A 20,728-nucleotide genomic window follows, 5' to 3' on the forward strand; every position below is an offset into this window, starting at 1 on the left:
TCTTTTTGGTGTTCAATGTGTAAGCCTCAGAGCTGTGTCTGCACAATCCTTTAATCCAATCCTCCTGTCTAACTCTGGGCCACAATAGGACCAGCCCCTGCTCCCTTCCTAGTGCCATTGCAGCCTGTGATAAAGGAAAGGAAAGGTACCCAGAAGAAAACATTATTCCCAATGTTTGCTTGTACAGCTCCTCCCTCTCACTCACTTAGGGTGAAACTGGATGCCAAACAACAAATCCAAAGTGGGAATGTTGGGTACTTCCAAAACCCACAAACACACCTCTACCCCTGGAAGTCCAACCATGAGAAGAGTGAGGAGAGGTCAGTGCAGAGCCTACCTTGGCTGCAACCCATGGCACTTTGAAGCACCTTTGGGCTATGGGTTGATATAAACAACAGCACACAATGTTGCCCATAAAGAAGAGTGAGGGATTTTTACAAGATACTCCGTTTCACAAAGCTGCTGCACAGAGGGATTCTGCAACACAGAGCAGCTTGTTTGGGAAGGGTAACTAATGGGATTAGTACCACTTACTCCCCATCTTCTTATGCGATTTATTTTTTGCTAAGCCCTTCCAAGCAGCAGCTTCTCCTCCACTGCTGCATGGGTTCACCTTGCAGTGGTGGCAGGGGAGCCCCAGAGAGGAACACACCCTTTGGAGTGATGTGGATAAGAAACCCAGACACAAATAACATGATGCTTTTCCTTCAGCAAAACAATCCCCGTGACAAACAGTAACACCACTGAGTTCAAAACACAAAGATTATTTTTTTTCAGCTTTCTGTAACGTTTGTTACAGGACAAGACCACAAGATTCATTTATTTATCTTGTCACTGACTTTCCAAATGGTTAATTAGATCAAAATGAATGGCAGTTGTCCTTTGAAATATTTATGAATCAAAACTGATGTGGCACTGACAAGGCCCCATGAAGTGATGTAAAGAATAATTTTGGCCAGTTACTTATTAAGGGCTTGATCCTGCCCCAGAATCTGTTTTACTTAACAAAGTACCTATACTGTGTACTATATTCACAGGTTTTTTTTCATCTTAACATGACCTGTGTGCACAGAATCAGGCACAGAAGTAGCAAGAAGGTGGTCTAAATATATACTTATGCTTGTAGATTTTCCTGTTTTATAAAATAAAGAACACAACAAAATTCCTCAGCATAATCTATAGACTTACAGCTATCTAGTGGATGGTACACAAACAGAGACATATAGACAGGAGGAGCTACTTGCCATCAACACAGGAAGGTCTGTTTCTTGTAGTCCCAGCCACTTTCCCAGGTAGACAGGAGCATTTTACTGTTTGTGATCTTTCCTCAATTCGATTCTTATTACAGCATCTGTGTGCTGCTATAACTTCACACGTTCCTCCTTCTGGCAAAAAAAAAAAAAAAAAAAAGGAAAAGAAAAAAAAAGAAAAAAAAAAAGAAAAAAGAGAATATTGACACTCTGATTAGGAAGAGCAGCAGTGGCTAATCAAAGCACCCAGGCGTGCTCCTGTCTGTGCCTCTGCCCAGCTTCTGACAGGTGGGATTACAACATTATTTCTCCCATTTTGTGTGCTCCCAAATAAGCCACATTCTGCTAGACTTCATTTTTTAATAGAAAATGTAGATAAATGTCCCTTGCCTGTCTTATATTAGAAACTTCTCTGACAGCCCCATAATTTTTGGCCTGAAAATGACTATGTCAAGGTCTGGGCCTGAAGAAATGTAGGTAAAATGCTATAGAAAATGTGTAACAACTGTTGGCTGATTTTATGCTTCTAATATGGGAGGTTTCTTCCCCAAATATTCTCTCATAGAGGTATGGGGACTATGGGAATCCATCTAGAAATAAGATTTCTTTCTCTTCAAATATTTGATCCTGTTCTAGCACTCAGCCCTTAGGGAATGACAATGAGTCTCTCCAAATTACAGTGTGGTCCAACAGCTCTTCCCTTTGCTGCCCCACTCACTAAGTGGCAGTTTTAAGGCAGGAAACATTCCCATTGTGTGCAAGATCACCAGGCTTAATTTGTCTTCTCCCTAATAGTTCTTTATGACCATTTGCAATAGTTTTATTAGACAGAGAGCACAGAGGAGTGATAGACAGATAGACAGTGGCTTTGGGTTTATGAGTGCTTGGTGTTTGTGGCATATGATGAGCATGGAAAAGAAGTGTCAGGTGTGTCATTCCCCTTCACCTTAGCTCTGCAGTGCAAGGAGATGAGACACCACAGTGGGCTAATGCACTGCCCAAGTAATTTCTCCATCCCTCAGTTCAGGCTGCATTTAGCTCATAATCACCCAGTGTTTAATAGTGTCAGTCTGTTCCCCACAGATATCTGGCTACTTTATGAAACTGCAGCATAAATTTGGCAGGATTTGTTTAAACTTAGTACAGAACCTCATGCACAGCCCACTAAAGAGCAGGATGTGTAAGAAGCTTTTCCAGAAGAGCATTATTTCTTTATGCCATTATGAACTGCTAACTGTACAGTGCTTTTACTATAGCACAAACCACATGATTCATCTCTTTGGCTTTCAATCTTTTTGAAATAATTTTGGAAGCTTTGGAACACTATAGTACCCTGCAGCCAGGTAGAAGAATCAGCAGTGTGGAGATCCTGATTCACAGCCAGCTGTGAACAAGGGGGTTTGGTAGAGGTCTGGGGGTCCAGTGGCATCTCCCTGCTCAGGATTGAGTCCTGTTACCTATGGATTCTACAGCTGTGAGATTTCTGCAGTGAAGCACTGGGGGAGGTGAGCAGGGAGGAGTCTCCCTTACCTGTATGTTAAGCCCATATGGTGATGTGCCATAACATGTACCCTGGAGTATTAAGAGGTACAACAGAACCAATGAACAGAGACTCCACAAAGTGTGGAAATGCATTATAATATTAAATTTCATACCCTGACCTTCCAGGGTGAGTCAGTGGTCAAAAGCCTGTGAACATCCATTAGGGTAAATGAGCCTGGGTTGTGTGGTCATGGGGTTCAGCACTGATGAATTTGCAAGCCTGAGACTAACTCTGTAGTAAATATTGAAGTCATCTGGAGAGACATGCTGCTGCATACATTAGTTATTAGGTGTGTTTGGCCTGCTGACACAAGCTTTTTGAAAGCCAATAGGTGTCAGAGAAGAGAGATCCAAACAATTCAGAGAGCCATCATCTGACAAACAGGCTTTGAAGTGTCTCTTTGGAGTAAGAGGAATTGTGATAATCAACTCAGCCCTGAATGCTTGTGTTTTCTACGAAGTAATTCTTCACATAAACTCCCCGTTCCCTCATCCAAATCATATGGAAAGCAATGAAAAGATTCTCATTGGTTTCATCCATCTTATGGCCATGCCCTAGGAGAAGAAAGATTTGTGATCTTATTGATTGCAGCCTCAACAATAAAGTTAATGTACACAGTAATATGCATTTCTAATTTTAGACTACATAGATTGTGTGGTAAATATCTGTGAATAACTTAAATGCTTAATTTTCTCTATTAATTTGCTATATGACTACTAATAACCACATGAGTTAGTCTTGCTTATTTGGTTATCTATTCAAAGTAATGGCTTGTGGTGGAGGAGCTTTATAACACCTTTAATTGTTATGTGGAAGCTCAAGTTGCTGCAGCGATAAAGAATTTAGCTCTAAGTGTATAGATGTTTAGGAAGGGCAAAACATAATGAAACTATAAAAGCAATGAAAAAACCCACCTTTTTTTTTAAACTACTAGACAGTTAAGTAAATTCATTGGGAGTTTTATCTGCATGGACTATAACTGTATGCAAATAATAATAACAATAGAAAGACCCTTCCCAGTATAGACACAGAAGAAAAAAATCAATCTCATATGGACAAAGCACATTACACACCCTGTTTTCCTGAAAAACCTTTTAAGTGGGATCAGATTTTTCCATTAAAGCCTGTTTAGCCTATGAATGACTACTGAGCATTGCATGCAATGTGTTTTGCTGGTAACTATTTTACAAACCATGCATATACATGTCAGACTTTTAAAAAGCCATATCCAAAATGGGATATAGAAGTACCTAGACTCTGTGTTAGGAACTGCAATGGTAGGACAAGGGGTAATGGGTTCAGATAGAAGGAGAGGAAGTTTAGGTGTCCCTGCCCAGGTCAGGGGATTGTGGAAGTTTAGGTGTCCCTGCCCAGGACAGGGGATTGGGACTAGAGGATCTGTAAAGTCCATTCCAACCCTTAAATTCTATGATGATGAGGTACCTTCTTACTCTATGATTTTTATTTTCTATTTCCAATTTTCTTTTTTGGGGTGGAAGAGGGGGACAAAAAGCACAGAAAAATCCTCTAAAACAAATATCTGAGATTTGGGGGGGGAAGAGGGGGACAAAAAGCACCGAAAAATCCTCTAAAACAAATATCTGAGGCTTCTGCTCTTGAGCCACTGGTTGTTTTTCTCAGTGGTTCATCTAGATTATGGGAAGACCTGGTAAGATGTTACAGTGCTGGGAGTCCTGAAAGAAAATGTGAATTATTGACCTGATAGGCTGTGAGTGCAGCAAAAGTTTGAATCCTTGTCACAAAACCCAGAAATGTCTTTTTTTTGGAAGTTTATGGTCTATTGAGCTACGGTAGCTTCTGGCTGTGATTCCACAATAACAGCCTCATCCAACTCATTCAAGTCAATAGGGGATTTGCCATTGAACTTAAAACAAGAGGAAAGGGCCCTAAAATCCTCTAAGAAAGTGTCTTCTGAATGTTGTTTTGACAGTTACATTTAATAAAGTTGCTGCTTTATATACCTGGCAAGAAAAAGATCTTTTTTTATTGGTGGGGTTTTTTTAATAATTCCCTCCTGCCTCAAGAAAATCAGAAAAAGATTACAAATGGAATAGGAACTTGCAAATCAGGAGTAGCTTTGATCTTCCTTCAAGAAGGTTCAGAGATGAATGAAAATGCCCTAACTTATATCATCTTCACCCCAAACGTTAGCAGAACTTGATAGCAAGAAGAGCTGATCTTCCCTAAGCACTCAGTTCACAGGATGCCCTCAACTCTACATGGAGGAAATGTGTCACCTGCCAAAGCAAGAGGGACAGAGCTGCCAGGGAGAATTCTGGACTGCTGAAGGTGGCAACTAGCTGTGTCATTGCAACTCTGCTCATATTTCCCAGCCTTCCAGCAACCTTTGTCCTGCACAGGCTTAAAATACAAAATGGTTGAAATCATACATAAAATAGGGACAACTGTTTGCTGCCCCTGGAAATGGTGTAATTCTAATTGGAGTTATTTGCTGCTCCTGGAAATGGTGTAATTCTAATTGGAGTACACTAAACTTCTGAAATTATGTTCGTTTTTGTCTCTATTATAAAGCCACCTTCCTGAAATTACGTTTGTTTTTGTCTCTATTATAAAGCCACCTTGAGTTTACAGACCAGAGAGTGAAGTATTTTATCTTAAGTATCAGCCTGCTGTGGGAGGCTCAGAGTGAAATATTTTACCTTAAGTATCAGCCTGCTGTGGGAGGCTGTGATTTAAAATATCTAATCACCTATTGGGTCTGAGTGCATGCCTGGCAGAAGCCAAAAAGCCATCTTGTAGTCATCTCTGTTTTTTATATCTCTAGCTGAGAGGTAATAATAAAAGCATATTTTGCACTTCAAAATTATAACTCGCCTCTGTATTCTAGCCAAGCCTGAACTTATCAGTAAACAAACATAAAAAAAGGCAAACAGCACTACTGATTTGTGTTATACATTGTGGAAGTCATTAACTATGACTGAGGTAGCAAAACTTATACGTTCTGTCTTTGACAGTGATGACAATTTAATAGTATTTGACTCCGCTGAGTTACATGGAGCATCCTGCAGCAAAGAGAGAGGTAGTTTATCAAAATGATAAACATGTTTTCATTTCCTCCTTGGCTGCATGTATGTGATCAGAAGTCTAAGGCCATCAAGAATTCACTTATTCTGGCCACCAGACAGACATTAAGCTATTCAGGACCATCTGTGCTTGAAATGAGTTCCACTTAATGGACCTTCCTAGGGCAGGTCAATCATAATGAATGCATGTGTGCATGAATGCATGAGCAAAGCATCACTTAGGTGAGACTTCTTGGGTTGTTTGGCGGTGGCACAGACGGTTGATAGATAAGATATGCCTTTCCTTTCGGGGTCATACGCCGCGTGAGTTTGGAATTCAGATCCTCTGTTAACGTTTGCTTCTAGCTCATTGTCAATGCACTTCACAGCCTAATCCAGATGAAGGTTGTTGTGAGAACCTGTTTGTGTTACTTGCAAGAAAATAGTGATACTCAAACAACTCCATCGTCTTTGCTGGCCAAATTCTTCCTCTGTTACACAGTTAGCAATTCACCATGGGGATACAAGCAAATGGACCAATTTTATCAGCATTTCCAGACAGTTCATTAGGACTATTAGTGGTTTATGATAGCTCTATTTATTTATACAACTTCAACTAGACAGTCTATGTGTCAGTGTTATCATCCTGTTAAGGGTCATATACCCATATGTTATTCTGATAAATGCTTAAGTATATGCAGATGCTGCTAGAGCTAGGAGATCAGAGAAAATGTTAAACAATTAAAAGTCTATAGACTTCAAGCAAACATTTAACAGTGTGACAGTAAAAATTCTTCAGACACTTGCAGACTTTCTGAAAAAAAGAATGACAGAAACTAATGGGTAAAAAAATTTGCACATTTGCCACCTCGTGTCTATATACAAACATCTGAGAGAAAGAAAAAACAACCCTGTGACAGCCATTTTTACATCTACTATAAAGAATTCAGGTTTGAGGGCTGCAGTTCGAAGAGTTTGCAGTTTGAATAAGCTTTGGAAACTTCCCAGGTGTAATTAATACATTCATAAGCTTTAATCAAAATGTTTATGCCAGCTAATGTGCCAGAACTACAGACTACACTGCACACAGGGGAAAATACTATACTTTACTTTAAGAAATAATAAGCCACTACTACAGTACTTACAAAATAACGTTTTTGCTTCTGACAGGAATATGTAACAGATGGAAACACAAAGTCCCATGCTACTCCACGAGCCACTTCATAAGTGAACAAATAAAAAATTCCTCACAGCCACAGTGCAATTACACTCCAATTTTTGTTTAACATATAATCCACTGACATTCCATATCTTCTCCAGAAGGAAAAGCATCAAGTTTACAGGATGCATTTGCAGAGCAATCAGAGAGGACTTAGGGTTTGCACTCCTTTTTATAAGGTCAAGGCTAACTGCACTTCAGCTGCCAGAGCACTGTCAGCTCCAATGAAGTCACAAAACAGCTGAATTTGGACCATGAACTTGATGCAACACAAAGGTACCAGCAAAAAAAAAAAATAAAATAAATGAGCTAAGTATAAATTTCAGCATTGCACCATACTTAATACTTTATAATAACTGATACAAATAGATAAATGTGCTACTCATTATGTATGGAGTTACCATAACTGGAGGAATTTATAATGCTCTACACATGCTAGGGAAGCCTCCTTGGTTATATACTGGATTTTGTTTTTGGTCCAGTGAATCAAACTAGACTGCAGTCGTATGTTTGCTAAATTTATATTTATATTTTCATTAATATTCAGTATTTTCATTGTTCATTATGCAAGATATATATTATTTTCAGTTTGGGAAGACTCTGTACAACAGCAGCAACACAAGCGACTCCCACTGTGGGTCGTTAAATTTTCGGTTGGGATATTATTTTCTGGAGTGCTGTTGCTATGAAAGGTTCTGGAGACACAGGGTACCTCCTCTAAAGAAACTGCTATGTCTTTACAAAAGAGCAGAAGAGGTAGCTGCATGAAGAGTGTGGCTAGCAAAATTGGTTTTCCCCTGGAATTACACCTTATGTTAAAATTTAAAATCCTATTGAGGTTCTTCTAGTTTCTAGGGCACTTTAAAAAATACTTTAGAAGGTCATGGCTCAGCTTAGAGCCCACAGGACTCTTCCTGAGCAGATGGTGCAACTTTCCTGTAGGTTTAGGCCCTGATTCCTGTGTCACTGGTACAACATTCCTATCTCAGGTAAGACCAATAATATTATTGTCTTGCTTTGTGCTGTGTTGTAGTCAGGTGGGGGTTGGTCTCTTCTCCCAGGCAACCAGCAGCAGGACAAGAGGGCACAGACTCAAGCTCTGCCAGGGGAGATTTAGGTTGGATATTAGGAAGAGATTTTTTACAGAGAGAGTGCTCAGGCACTGGAATGTGCTGCCCAGGGAGGTGGTGGATTCACCATCCCTGGAGGTTTTCAAGCTGAGACTGGATGTGGCACTTAGTGCCATGGTCTAGTGATCACAGTAGGGTTGGACTTGATGATCTTGGAGGTATTTTCCAAGCTGGTTGATTCTATGATTCTATGACTCTTTGCACTCGTGGTCAGAGTCTGGAGAAGAGTTGCTGGACAAAGCAAGTCAGGTATGCCTGGAAATTTGATACTAAGCCAAATTTCTGATGGATTCTGGAGTCAGAATTCCTGAGCTAAGAGGGGCAATGTGGATTCAGCACAGGCATCTCTGGTTATTTATGGTGCTAGGAACTAATTTTCAGTTTTGACAGAAAAGGCCACTTTCATGAAATCAAACTTTTCTACAAAAACCCATAACAAAAGAACTTCTACAGGAAAATAGTACCTTAAACATATTTTGCTCAGCAGAATGTTAATATTTCAGTCGAATATTAACTTTTTTTTCCATTTGTATTTTATTTCCCATTCAGTATAACAGAGGGAGCAGGGATAAGTAAAGCTCTAATTAGCACATGGATTTGTAGTCTTTTACAATTTTCTACCAATGCTCTCTGCCATCAGCCACGGGAGGCTTTTTATCTGGGAGATTTACAGATTTCTTACACTTACACACAGAATAGACTCTGATCCTCAAGAACTGGTTTATTTCCAGAAATTAAAAATACATATTTTTTCGTAAAGGAGAAATGCTATGGATTCTATTCTTAAATTCACAAAGAAAACCCAGAGCACAGCAGCACATGAGATGTGATTGGATCTAGGGCTGGCTTATGGATTTCCATATCAAACCAATATACACACTGGAGAATAGGTTTTTCTACTAAAGAACCTTGCAAATTGATCTCCTGAGAAATTTGCACAGGACCTTATTCTTATGCATATTTTTAAAAAAGGAAAAAGATAAAGAAGAAGAAAAAAATAGTCTAAAGATGAATGAAAGGAAAAATGGTATCCAGGAAAACAAGACAACCTTCTAGCAGCTCCTGCCTGTGGCACATTGCAGCTCCAAGAGCAGCAGAGGAACCATCTGAGCATAGCAAGGGGACAACAGGGCAAGAGTGGCTGGAGAGCAATGCTGATGAGGAATTTGCTCCTAGCTGCTCTTGAAGCAGAGTTACCAGTAGTTTTAATTATGATTTTGCATGCACAGAACTGACAGAATCTATGAGAAAATCCCACATATTGTGTGTGTACACTGTCCCTGACAGATCTGCCTGCCAGGGCCATACCCACACCCCACGGCTCTGATTGCTCATTGTCACAGGGACTATGGCAAGTGAATTGTAACAAGTACTATTAGCATTCCTGTATTGATGAACTACAAACCCCAGATATGTAACTCATGAGGCAGGCAAGAATTCAATGTTCTCTTAGTGGGAATCTTTTAATGAGATTTTTTTTTACTTCAAAGGGAGATCAACTTACAGCAACTTCGAGAAATGGAGGTTAGAAATTAGAAGTCTTGCTGGGATTTACAGCTCTGGAATGTCATTAAGAGTTGTGTATGAAAAGGCAGGACTTGGAAAAGTCAGAAAGAGAAGAATGTTACTTTTGAGAAACAACTTAAAGGTCCATATCAAAAAGTAATAAGCATTATGACTCTAAATTTCATTGACTTACGGTGAGATGTGACACTGCTAGAGACCTGTATCACTTGTAAATAGAATGTCTTGGTCTAAATGATGTATGCTAGTAAGGCTGAGCATAAAATCTCTAAGTATCCTTAAAAAAATCTTGCTCTTAGTCACCTGGGTGGTTTGGAAAATTTAATATTTGATATGTCAGAGAGGATAAAAAAACCCACAACAGTTTGGGCAAAATAGATGTAATATGCCTGCATTCAAGCAGTGCTTCTCCTATAACTTAGACTGCAGGCAGCAGTATAAACTAGAGATTAAAAAGACCTGCTGTGCTATTCTGATCATTGCTTTGCAGCTGCACAATTCTTGCCCAGAACAAATTTTCTAGGTATCAAAGCTGTGAATAAATGAACATTTCTGCTGCTGAACAGAAACGAACATTCCCAATATTGGCATCTCTAGTCCCTTGCCAGAGAACAGTAAAAATCCAAAGTGGAATTAGACCTGAAAATACCTTAAGAATAAAATTTGAGTGAACCAGAGAATGTTGTTCTTGAGGCCTCAAAGTGGTGTTATTCTAAATACTGACAGTAGAGGCATCCAAAGAATTGAAGTTAAGTTAAAGGAGTTTCAGAAAAAAAAACCACGCAATGAAGAAAGACAGAACTACTCTCTTTTTGCATGGAATAATTAAGTTGATAAGCAGTAAGTGATTCAGTCACAGCTGCTGATGAGAAATGAATACAGAACTGTGGATGAGAAGTAGTTACTAAGAAAGGATTTAGAAATTATTCCATGTCAGCTGTGCAGGCACTGTTTGGTCCAGGCAGAGTCTCACTCTTGCCCAACTCTTTAATTGATGTTTGCTCTAAAACTGCCTAATACTTTCCTTGGATGCCTTTATCTTCAACCTACTCCTCAAACTGGGAAAACATATTAAATTTCGCACCAACCTCAAAAGAGGCACAAAATTGCTTATTACACTCACAACACATCCTTATTTTTTCATGTGATACATGAAAATCACATCCTTTTAGGATTTCTTTTAAATATTCATAAATCAATGCTCTAAAACTGCCTAATACTTTCCTTGGATGCCTTTATCTTCAACCTACTCCTCAAACTGGGAAAACATATTAAATTTCGCACCAACCTCAAAAGAGGCACAAAATTGCTTATTACACTCACAACACATCCTTATTTTTTCATGTGATACATGAAAATCACATCCTTTTAGGATTTCTTTTAAATATTCATAAATCAATCCATTGATTACAAAGAAGCTCAGCAATAACCAACTTTCAGTCAGGACAAAATGATGCAGGGATCTGAAATTCCCCTGGAACAGCAGAACAGAGTTGTTCTCTACAGTTTGTCTTTTGATATGATGACTGCAGATAAATTCATCCCCAGATAATTTTATCCACTAAGGTGATTAGACTATGGAGAGCCTATGATGTGTTTACTGAGCACAGTAACATAGTTTATGGTAATGCTCCTGTCATGCTTTATAAATGTGTGAGGGGGTTTTTATGAAGTAGTTAGATAAGGAGTGGCAAAAGTAATGTGATCCATAAAGAATGTACAGTGATGAAGAGCTGGGATTGCAGAGATATGATAGACAGACAGATACTGAGAATTATAACCAGTGCAGAGGCTGCATTAATCTTCCAAAGAATGGCAATAAGTAAACCAACATGAAGGAATGGTTCTAAACAAATTTGGTCAACACATAAAACTGAGATGTTAAGGTGGGATCAAAGTGAAGGTGCTTTGAATGGGATCTCTTACACAGGAGTTGTCTTGCTATAGTGGCAATAACATTTTCATCAATGGGGCTGACCACATCTTACAAAATCCACAAAAAGGAAAACAAAGGACTGTAAGTTACAACACAGGTAAGCAAATGTCACTGTAAGATGCTGTGTGCAAGGAGCAGCAGCAGTAAATCCTCTCCTCTGCAGCAGCTAAGCAATGCCAAGCAATCATTTCCCAGTCATTTTTCAGTGGACAAGTTGCACATTATCCCACCCCATATATTTCTACAGTCATTCACACTGTGACCACCAGCAGCTGGTCCTGCATTTGAGCAGAAAAAGAATACATTTGCCAGGAACTGACTGCACAATGGTACAGGACAGAGGATGGAACTGAAGGCACAGTTATTTTTGCATGGAAAGCATTTTACACTGCATACATTATCCAGAGCAGAAGAACCTGGTAGTATCCAGCCTAAGGAATTTATAGCACACTCATTACTGAACCTTATTTAGCTTCAAGCACAGTCAAGCACTTCAGTAAATGTTAGGGACTGGGTAAGTGAACAGCAACATTTTAACTTTCAGACTACTATACTGTGGTTACGAATTAACAAGTGAAAAAATTCTCACTCAAAATAATCTATTTTAACTTTCAGAATACTATACTGTGGTTATGAATTGACAAGTTATAAAAAAAATAATCTCCATCCAGACCTAAGCATGACTGAGCTGTTTCACTTCTGGTCAGGACCAAACTGAGGAAGAGGGGAGAAACAGAGGATGATGTGGGATTTAGACCACACTGTTCTCACAATTTAACTCATCAGTGCAGCCACTTCTGTGGGAAGCCTCTTGGAAGGGTGGTTGCCTCCTCCTCACTGAAATTTCCCCATAGTCACTATCCTGAGCTGCCTTTTTCTTTTTTTTTTTTTTGTGTGCATGAGTCTCCATGTTTTGATGTCTCTCTCTTCCCTGTTTCTGTTGATGAGCAATATTTTATTTCCTGTCACCTTGATTTGCTCTGTCTTTCCACTCCAGTTCTCTGCATAGATTTATTCTGATTCCTCAATCTCTCTCTCTTTACCTTTTTTGTAACTGCATTGAATGTTTCTCTCTCTGACAATTTCTTTCTCTTCTCTCTGGAAGCTCCTGGTGAACAACACAATGCAGTACTACCTCCTAATAATTGATCACCTGGCTCCTGTTCAGATTTGTACTGCTCCTTTGAATACATGTGCAATTCAGTTCACTCTGTTCCTTTAGAATGTGAAGAAAAAGGGCTGCATACTTGAGTGAAAATACATGAAGTCTAGTGAGCAAATAATTTCCTACTTTGAAAGCAACGTGTGATACATTACAGCATTGGCTTGAAATACATATTAATTTATTTTCTATTAGTTAAACAGTAGCAATGTGCAGGGAGCTCTGCAGTGAGCAAAACCTAAGAGGCCAGGCAGAAAACACATTTATTTTTCTCTCCCCTCTTTACCCTTGGTGATGATCAGAATTCATCAAAACACCATCTCAGAGAATTTGGAATTCAATTTTTCAATTAAAAGTTGCTTTTGAAATAGAATTTCTTTAAAAACTAAAACCCTTTGGATGAAAAATGTTGGTACTTCGTTGGCCAACATCAACAAATTTCAATTCAAGATCAAATCCCTGTCTCAGAGGGGGTTATAATTCATACAACTCAACTGCTTTCAGCTAGTGATTCCAGTTTCTTTCCTATATAGTACTACAACCAATAAACCTCACTCACATCATCTTCAAAAAGGGGAAAGTATCTTGAAAACTGAAGTCCAGACAGAGCAGGAAATACGACATTATTTGAACTGTGTTGCTTATGACCACAAAGGAACCATTTTTCATTAAGATAAAAATAAATTCAACTTTTAGTTCAAGTGAAACCAAGGGATAGATTTCAAGGCAATCATGCAGAAAGAGAAAGATATATGCACATACTGCAGCTTCCTGAGGAGCAGCAGCCAGTCTGATGTGCTGCAGATGTTGTGCTAATTCCAGCACTGTATGCAAATAGTTCTCCTTCCCTTGACTCTTCTTGGACTTGTCCTGCTTCACATCCAACTTTGTCCACTTTTAAGCTAGTTGGGAAATCACCATTTCACTCAACCCCAAAGGTTTTGCTTTGGATAGCTCAGGTTTAACTGCTGTCAGATGGGGTTCAGGTTTTGGAAAACAAAGGTTTAACTGCTGTCAGATGGGGTTCATGTACATCCAGGGTGTGCAGCTCCAGGTGAGCCCCACTAGAGAGACTACCCTAATGCTCTGAACCCCCAGCTCAGTCTTTCCAACCTTTAAAGTTCTGGATAATGTTGATTATAAACTGGGCTCTCATTAGAAAGAAAAAAAAAAAAAAGAAGAGAAAAGCCTGCAAAACAAAGGTTTAACTGCTGTCAGATGGGGTTCATGTACATCCAGGGTGTGCAGCTCCAGGTGAGCCCCACTAGAGAGACTACCCTAATGCTCTGAACCCCCAGCTCAGTCTTTCCAACCTTTAAAGTTCTGGATAATGTTGATTATAAACTGGGCTCTCATTAGAAAGAAAAAAAAAAAAAAGAAGAGAAAAGCCTGCAAACCAAAAAGAGGGCATCTCTGCCAACTCTTTCTAATAGTGTGCTGGTAATTAGAAGCAGAAGAGGTCATCTTGCCCAGTTCTTTCCCAGTATCAAAATGTTTTTCTCTACACACTCATGAGCATCTTGCTCAATTTATTTTCCCATTATTTAAGCAATTGGGCTTCTGCTGGTGCAACTGGGAATCCTTTGAAGATACCATTCTAGCGTTTAATGTGATCTACCATTGGGCTGAACAGCAAAAGAATGTTGTGTTTTCTTTTGCTCAGTTTTCCTCATTAACCTTAATTGTAACGCTATGACCAACTGAACACAACTATTCCCTGTTCTATGCTTACAAACGTCAGATATGTTTTAGATGGTCATCGCATCCCCCATCATCATTATCACCACTTAGACAAGCTGTGCATTTGCTGCTTCCCTTCTTCTTTCTTTATAGCCCTGCCTCCATCACCTTAATGACAGCCACAGCTCTTCTCAGCATCATTGACACCACTAATGATTTCAAAATTCCACCATACAACAATTACGTTATTATTAACAGTGATAAAAATTCTGTGCTCTTAACTTGATGTGTGTTATCATCTCCATTTAAGAGAGGAAATCTGCCCTATTTTCCCAATCCAGCTTTTATCTCTACTCTGCTCTTCAGTACTGTTAACTAAAACATAAACAACCAATGGAAGTTAATCAGGTTGCAAGAAGATTTGTGCATCAGTGTATAAACTACCAGATACAAAGGTATTTATTACTGCTTGGGCACGTAAGCACTATGGAGATAGACAAGGGTTGGAAAAAAAGGATAGACACAGAGACAGATGCTATGTAATAGAAAATGTAGCCAACAGTCTGAGATGGAAAAGGAATGGCATATCTAATTGAAATGGCACTCTGTGCTTTCCAGCAGTGTCCTCAACAAGGAAAGAGACAATTACCTCCTGCTCTTGGAGGAAATGCCACCACTTTGCTAATTTTTTAGCCCCTCTGCAGCAGCTAGAAATAATAGTATTTGAATAATTCTTTTCCCCAGAGATATCTGAGTTCACATTTTTTCTAGTTCCACTCACATTATTTCCTGGGCCTTCAAATTTTTCTGATCCTTCTTGGACTTCAGTGACATCTGTCATAACACATATTACACTATCACTGGTAAATTGGTAAAGGCCTTGTTTCCTAAGGCCCCCAACATGGATGGAGCTATCCCAAACATTTATTTTCAAACTTGAAAGATGTATTTTGACTTGACAGAAAACCAAACTAACAATTGCAATACCTGGGGCCCAAAATGGAGCAAGGGGAACAGATTTTTAAGCCCAACCTGTCAAGATATCCAGAACTTCAAAGATGTGGGTTTCCCTCTTTTTCCAGTGGGAGCCTTATCCTATCAAAGCACACACTAACAAAGAGGGTATTTACCCCCACAGCCAAGAAAACTACTGACTTTCCACTGAACAAACAAAAATGTAATATCAGAAATACCTTTAAGGCAGGCTCGGCTGACAAACAGGTGTTCCCTCTGTAAGACAGTTTTCTTATTGATCTGTGCTAACATCTCACAGAAGTGAACAATCTCATTGCCATGTCAAAGGCTAACCATCTGTGAACAAGTAATGCAGCCAGAAAATCCATGTAGCTACAATAATAGCTTTAGGACGTGGGTTTTATGTCAATCGCAGCAAAAAGAAATCCACAGAAAACACTGCAAAAATTCTTATTTCTGATAAATTATTGCACCTAGAAAAATACCTTTGCTTACACAAATTTCATCTAAATAAATTACAATACTTTACACACTCCATCGAGCAAGTAAAGTTACTGAAATAACTGGAAAGTTCATTTTTTCCTTTCCCTCCTTTGATATTGCAATCACCTTCTCAGAGTCTCATGCATCACAGCCCTTCTCTTATTTAGAAATCATAATTCTCTCAGTGGGACAAATCACCTCTTCAATATCCGAATATATATGTTAATACTTTCAGGATCAGATATTTTTTTTCACATCAATAAACAGTATTCAGCCATGCTGGAAACAGAATTTGAGACTAAAAGACCATTCTGAGGGATTGATATGCAAGCACAGGATCATACTGAGAGACAGACTGGTGAATTAATGATGCTGAAAACAGAAATCTGATGGCAGGACTTTCTCAGACCAGGAGATGGTCTTGTGAGAAATTTTCTAACTCAGTGAGATAGAACTAGGTCCTAAATAATGATGTCAGAGCTAGCTGGGCACAAGTTTAAATAGGGATTAAATAGTGTGACTGCTCTGAACCAGGAGCTCTTTAAATATCAAGGTAATGACTTTTTATTATTATTGATATTCTTACTATTATTATTAGTCATCTGCCTTTGATAAGTTACTGGGCATTGTCCAGTCTATATCTAAGTATACAGTGTACAGTTTTATCATTGAAAAAATCTAAGTTTCTGGCTAGATATGGAAGGCTTAAACTTTGTTTTCCTGCTCACTGGTTCTGCTCAGGGAACAGCCTTGGCAATGTGGCATCCAGAAACTACTCTGGTTCCCATCCTCCTGATGAAGACCTGCACAGAGCAAAGTTGAGCTTATGGTCTCTTCCACCAAGGCAGGATTGGTGAGAGCACTTGAGTGCAGGTATTTCACTGGCACAGTTGAATACTAAGATGTTAGGCATAACTGACAACTAGTGAAGTGCAAATTTCTGTACTTTCCCATTTACATCCAGGATAATGTCAGTACGAAAGGCATGGAGCAGAAAGGACATTGGCTGGTAACATTTGAGCTTCTGGTCATGAGCTGCAGCAGAGACAGAGTCAGTCCTTAACCCCAAGACTTCTCAGCAAAGTGCATGGCACAAGAGAAAGTTGGGCTGGGAGGAGTCGCAATGGGACAGAACTGCCACAGGTTTCCCATTCTCCTTCCCTGCTTTGTTCATTCTGGTTTTCATTGCATCAATCTAAATCCTGTCATCCTCAGCAATGTAGGTAAGCTGTCTGTGAGGTCTGTTATCTTTCTGCATAATGATTCCACCACTTGCTGCTTTCTGAGCAGACCAAATCTCCTGGGCATTTGTGGTCTCCTCCCCACTAGCACTGCTCTGTTCCAGCTGAAAATTTGCACAAACTCGGAGCATTAATTCCAATTCTTTTCAAACTAGGTTGGATAAAGAGAGTATTGTAGAGACTGACAAGAGAAAATCTGCTGCAGCGAGCTGCACAGCACTGTCAGTAATTCAGCCAAGTCATGGTTCTCTCTTCTTGTGCTTTTTCAACCCTAAACGTCAAAACCAACCAATTGGCACTTCTTGATGTATATTTGCATACTTGTTTACTTTTCAAAGCAATTAGCTTTTAAAGTATTACCAGGGAGCTGAACAAATGTACCATATAGCTCCAAAAACAATACAAGAGAAACTGTTTGCATTTGAATGAACTGACTTTGCTGGTCCCATGCATGTATCAGCCGAGTGAGCACTTAATGTTGAACATTAATTATACAAACAAAAGGAATGGCACAAAGCTGTTGCCTCTGATAGTTTTCTCCCAAGATTAATCCTTGTTTATGTTGGAGGTTTTGTGTCCTAAGTAAATTCCTAACTGTGACTGCTTCAAAGGAGATGATATCTGAGATGATTGAAAATATGCACTGATCAATGCCTGAGACAAGCAAGCTCCTAGCTATTGTTGCTCACTCACTGACCCTCACTCGGGAAGAAATTCTTTTTATCATGCTGTGAATTTCATCAGCTGGTCGTCAGCATGATGGACTGATGATGGCTTTGCTCTCTTCTGGCCAGTTGTCTGACATATAGCTTTCCAGTCAACTGCTCTTGGTTTTATGGCTATGTTTCTGATCCTTGAAAGAGGAAGAATGAGCACTTGGGCATCAGAACAAATAAAAAAAAAAAAAATGAAAAAGAAAAGTGCAAAACTGCACTGAAACTTCTTGAAGAAATTCAGGTTTAAAGAGAATTTTGAAGCTACACCCTCCCCCACTTTTCGCTGTTGATTAAAAATAATATATTCATAATGAAGCCAATAAATACTTCTTAGCAAAACTCAGCAAAATCTCAAAATAAAGAGAATAGAAAAGGATTAAAAAAGTCAACTGCAAGTCATTGATGCAACCCCCAAACTCCCTATGGGGAGATTAGGTTTGCCCAACTGTAAAATGTAAATTTTAAACTGGCAGTGACTAATGTCAGATAAGAACAAAATTTAAATGTTTCTAACCAAAATAAAAGTGACTTTTTGGAAAGTAATATTATCAGGAGTGCTGAACAAGAGTTATGGTTTGAAGTTATGCATAAACTGGGTACTGATACATGTCAGGAAAATATGAATTTTTGCTGTGACTTCCAATACCAAATCTAGGAGTTATGACAGAACTTGGAGTTGAAGGGCCAAACAAATAAGTGAGACTTTCTCACACAGGGACACATGAGCAGAAGGCTTTCTATGAGCTCACAAAGTGGTTAGACAAGTAAATGGGAGAAAATTCAAGGGTTATTAAAAACAGTTCTGGAATCACAAACTACTGAAAACCGGAAAGGTCTAGGGGGAAATTCTCCCTATTGGTTTCTCACTCCTGTACTCTGCCTTAGCATATGCTGCCACTGCTACTGGAGACAAGACACTGGATTCCTGACCTGACCCAGTATGGTGGTTTTGAAATTCCCAGAGATGGTCCCAGTGTCCCAGAGGTCATTCTTCTAGTCATCTGAAAATAGTAACTCACTGTAAAGTATCACCAAGCTATTTAGGACACATATCCCTAACATAAATCATACACTGGGACTTCCATACCCCTCTGCAGGTCTTGCATTTCAATTTTCCCCCCTGTTCTTGTTCAGAGCAAATCTCCATCATGAGTCAAACTCCTGTGTTCTCTTTATATTCAAACCACATCAGTTTTGATGTCCTCACTCTAACTCGTGCTATGAAATTCCATCACAAGTACATACTCAGTGTTTATTTATTTCACCACCATCTGACAGTTTGCCTTGCAGAGCCTTGTCCAGAGTCACTGCTACAGGACAGAACAAGCAAGGAAATGTCAAAGATGTCATGCACATTCCCCAGTTCTTTGATTTCTGCTGCTAACCACACCTTCTCCAAGACTACTTTGTTCTTAGGCTTCAAGCTTAGGATGAATCTCCCATGCATCTGAGAAATCCTCAGAGCATCCCAGATCCACTGCTAAATGGCCCTTAAACATGTACAAATCTGGAACATAAATACTGCCAAACTAGATCAGAACAATTGTCCATCATCTCTTCTGCACTCGTTCTGACACATGAAACACAAAGGGCTTCAAAGGAACATGAAAGAAGCCCAAAAATGGGACAACTACAATATCGACTGCATACACACTTATTTTATGGGGAGCAGGAGATCCTATTCCTTTGGGAGCATTTTTAATCCTAGGTAAATTCATGATGTTCAAACAACCCAGAAAAATACCTGTATCATTTTATGTCCCTTTTACTGGTGCTGTGCCATACATTTCACATATATTACACACTGTATTAATAAATATTTTAAACCTGGCTCCCTCCAACAATTTCACAATCTGCACTCATTCACTAAGAGACCTGTAAATACAACAGTTATTCAGCTTCCATTTTGTGCCCCTTCAGGAGTTTTTCTCTACTGTATACGATCACCAACATGTCAGGTTTTGCTAATATGAAGTTATTTCCTTGTCTCTCAGACCTATTATGTGGCTCCTATTTTAGATTTCACTGGTGCTTTGGAATTGATGATAGAAGGCACAATGTGAACTTGCCAGTAGACACATCTTAAATACTCACAATGAGATTCTAGGATTCAGTATTCACTACAGTATTTCCCACCCCATTTTTATCCCAGTGTGCTGGAGCAGCATTTCAGTAGTCACCAGTTTGGGCACACCTATTTCACTCTGACACTATTTTTTTTCCAGTAACCAATGTTTTCATAATAAATCACCCTCTGCAGCTTCACTTGTAGTGGTGATTTTCCTTCACCACTCCAAGGGCAGGAGGTGGCACCAGGTGACTCACCCCTGAGACTACTCTAGCTCTGCTTTCTAATCATTCTTGGCCTCTTTCTCCATTTTCTTCCTATCCTCTGGGGCTTGAACTCCTGTTACACTATTCTGCAGTCTCTGCTCGTCCCCAGAAACAATTCAGCACACATTCCCCTGGGTGCTCTTGTCTCTCTACAGTTTACATCTTGACAACATCACCTTCCCTAGTTCTTCACTTACATGATCCTTCACAGATCCATTATTCATTTTCAGAGCACAATGTTGCTAACCACATCACACGTTGGATTGTGTCAGCTACAGTGCAGCGTGAGCAGATGTTCTGCTCAGGAGACGAATCTGGTACTCAAATCGAGTAGTTAGGATTTAATTAGAGCCCTGTACTGAGGGACATCCACAAGGACTACCTGTAGCCCAGAGATGATCCTTTAAATAGCACTTTGAATGCCCATCTCCCTCCACTGCATATAAAGACAGTAACACCCCAAGGCTAAAATTATCCTTTGTGATTTTCCT

At 39.4% G+C, this 20,728-nt stretch overlaps 1 protein-coding gene across 1 annotated transcript in view; it reads right to left on the reverse strand.

Moving 5' to 3' along the window:
- Positions 1–1,236: 1,236 nt before the first annotated feature.
- Positions 1,237–20,728, reverse strand: part of FAM19A1 (family with sequence similarity 19 (chemokine (C-C motif)-like), member A1) — a 180,203-nt gene continuing 160,711 nt past the window's right edge. The window contains exon 2 of the mRNA XM_009081364.1: positions 1,237–1,385. Within this exon, the coding sequence (XP_009079612.1) occupies positions 1,237–1,385 (149 nt within the window). The remainder of the gene's footprint in view (positions 1,386–20,728) is intronic.

The sequence above is a fragment of the Acanthisitta chloris genome, unplaced genomic scaffold (genome assembly GCF_000695815.1).
Source record: "Acanthisitta chloris isolate BGI_N310 unplaced genomic scaffold, ASM69581v1 scaffold4780, whole genome shotgun sequence".
Classification (NCBI taxonomy): Eukaryota; Metazoa; Chordata; class Aves; order Passeriformes; family Acanthisittidae; genus Acanthisitta; species Acanthisitta chloris.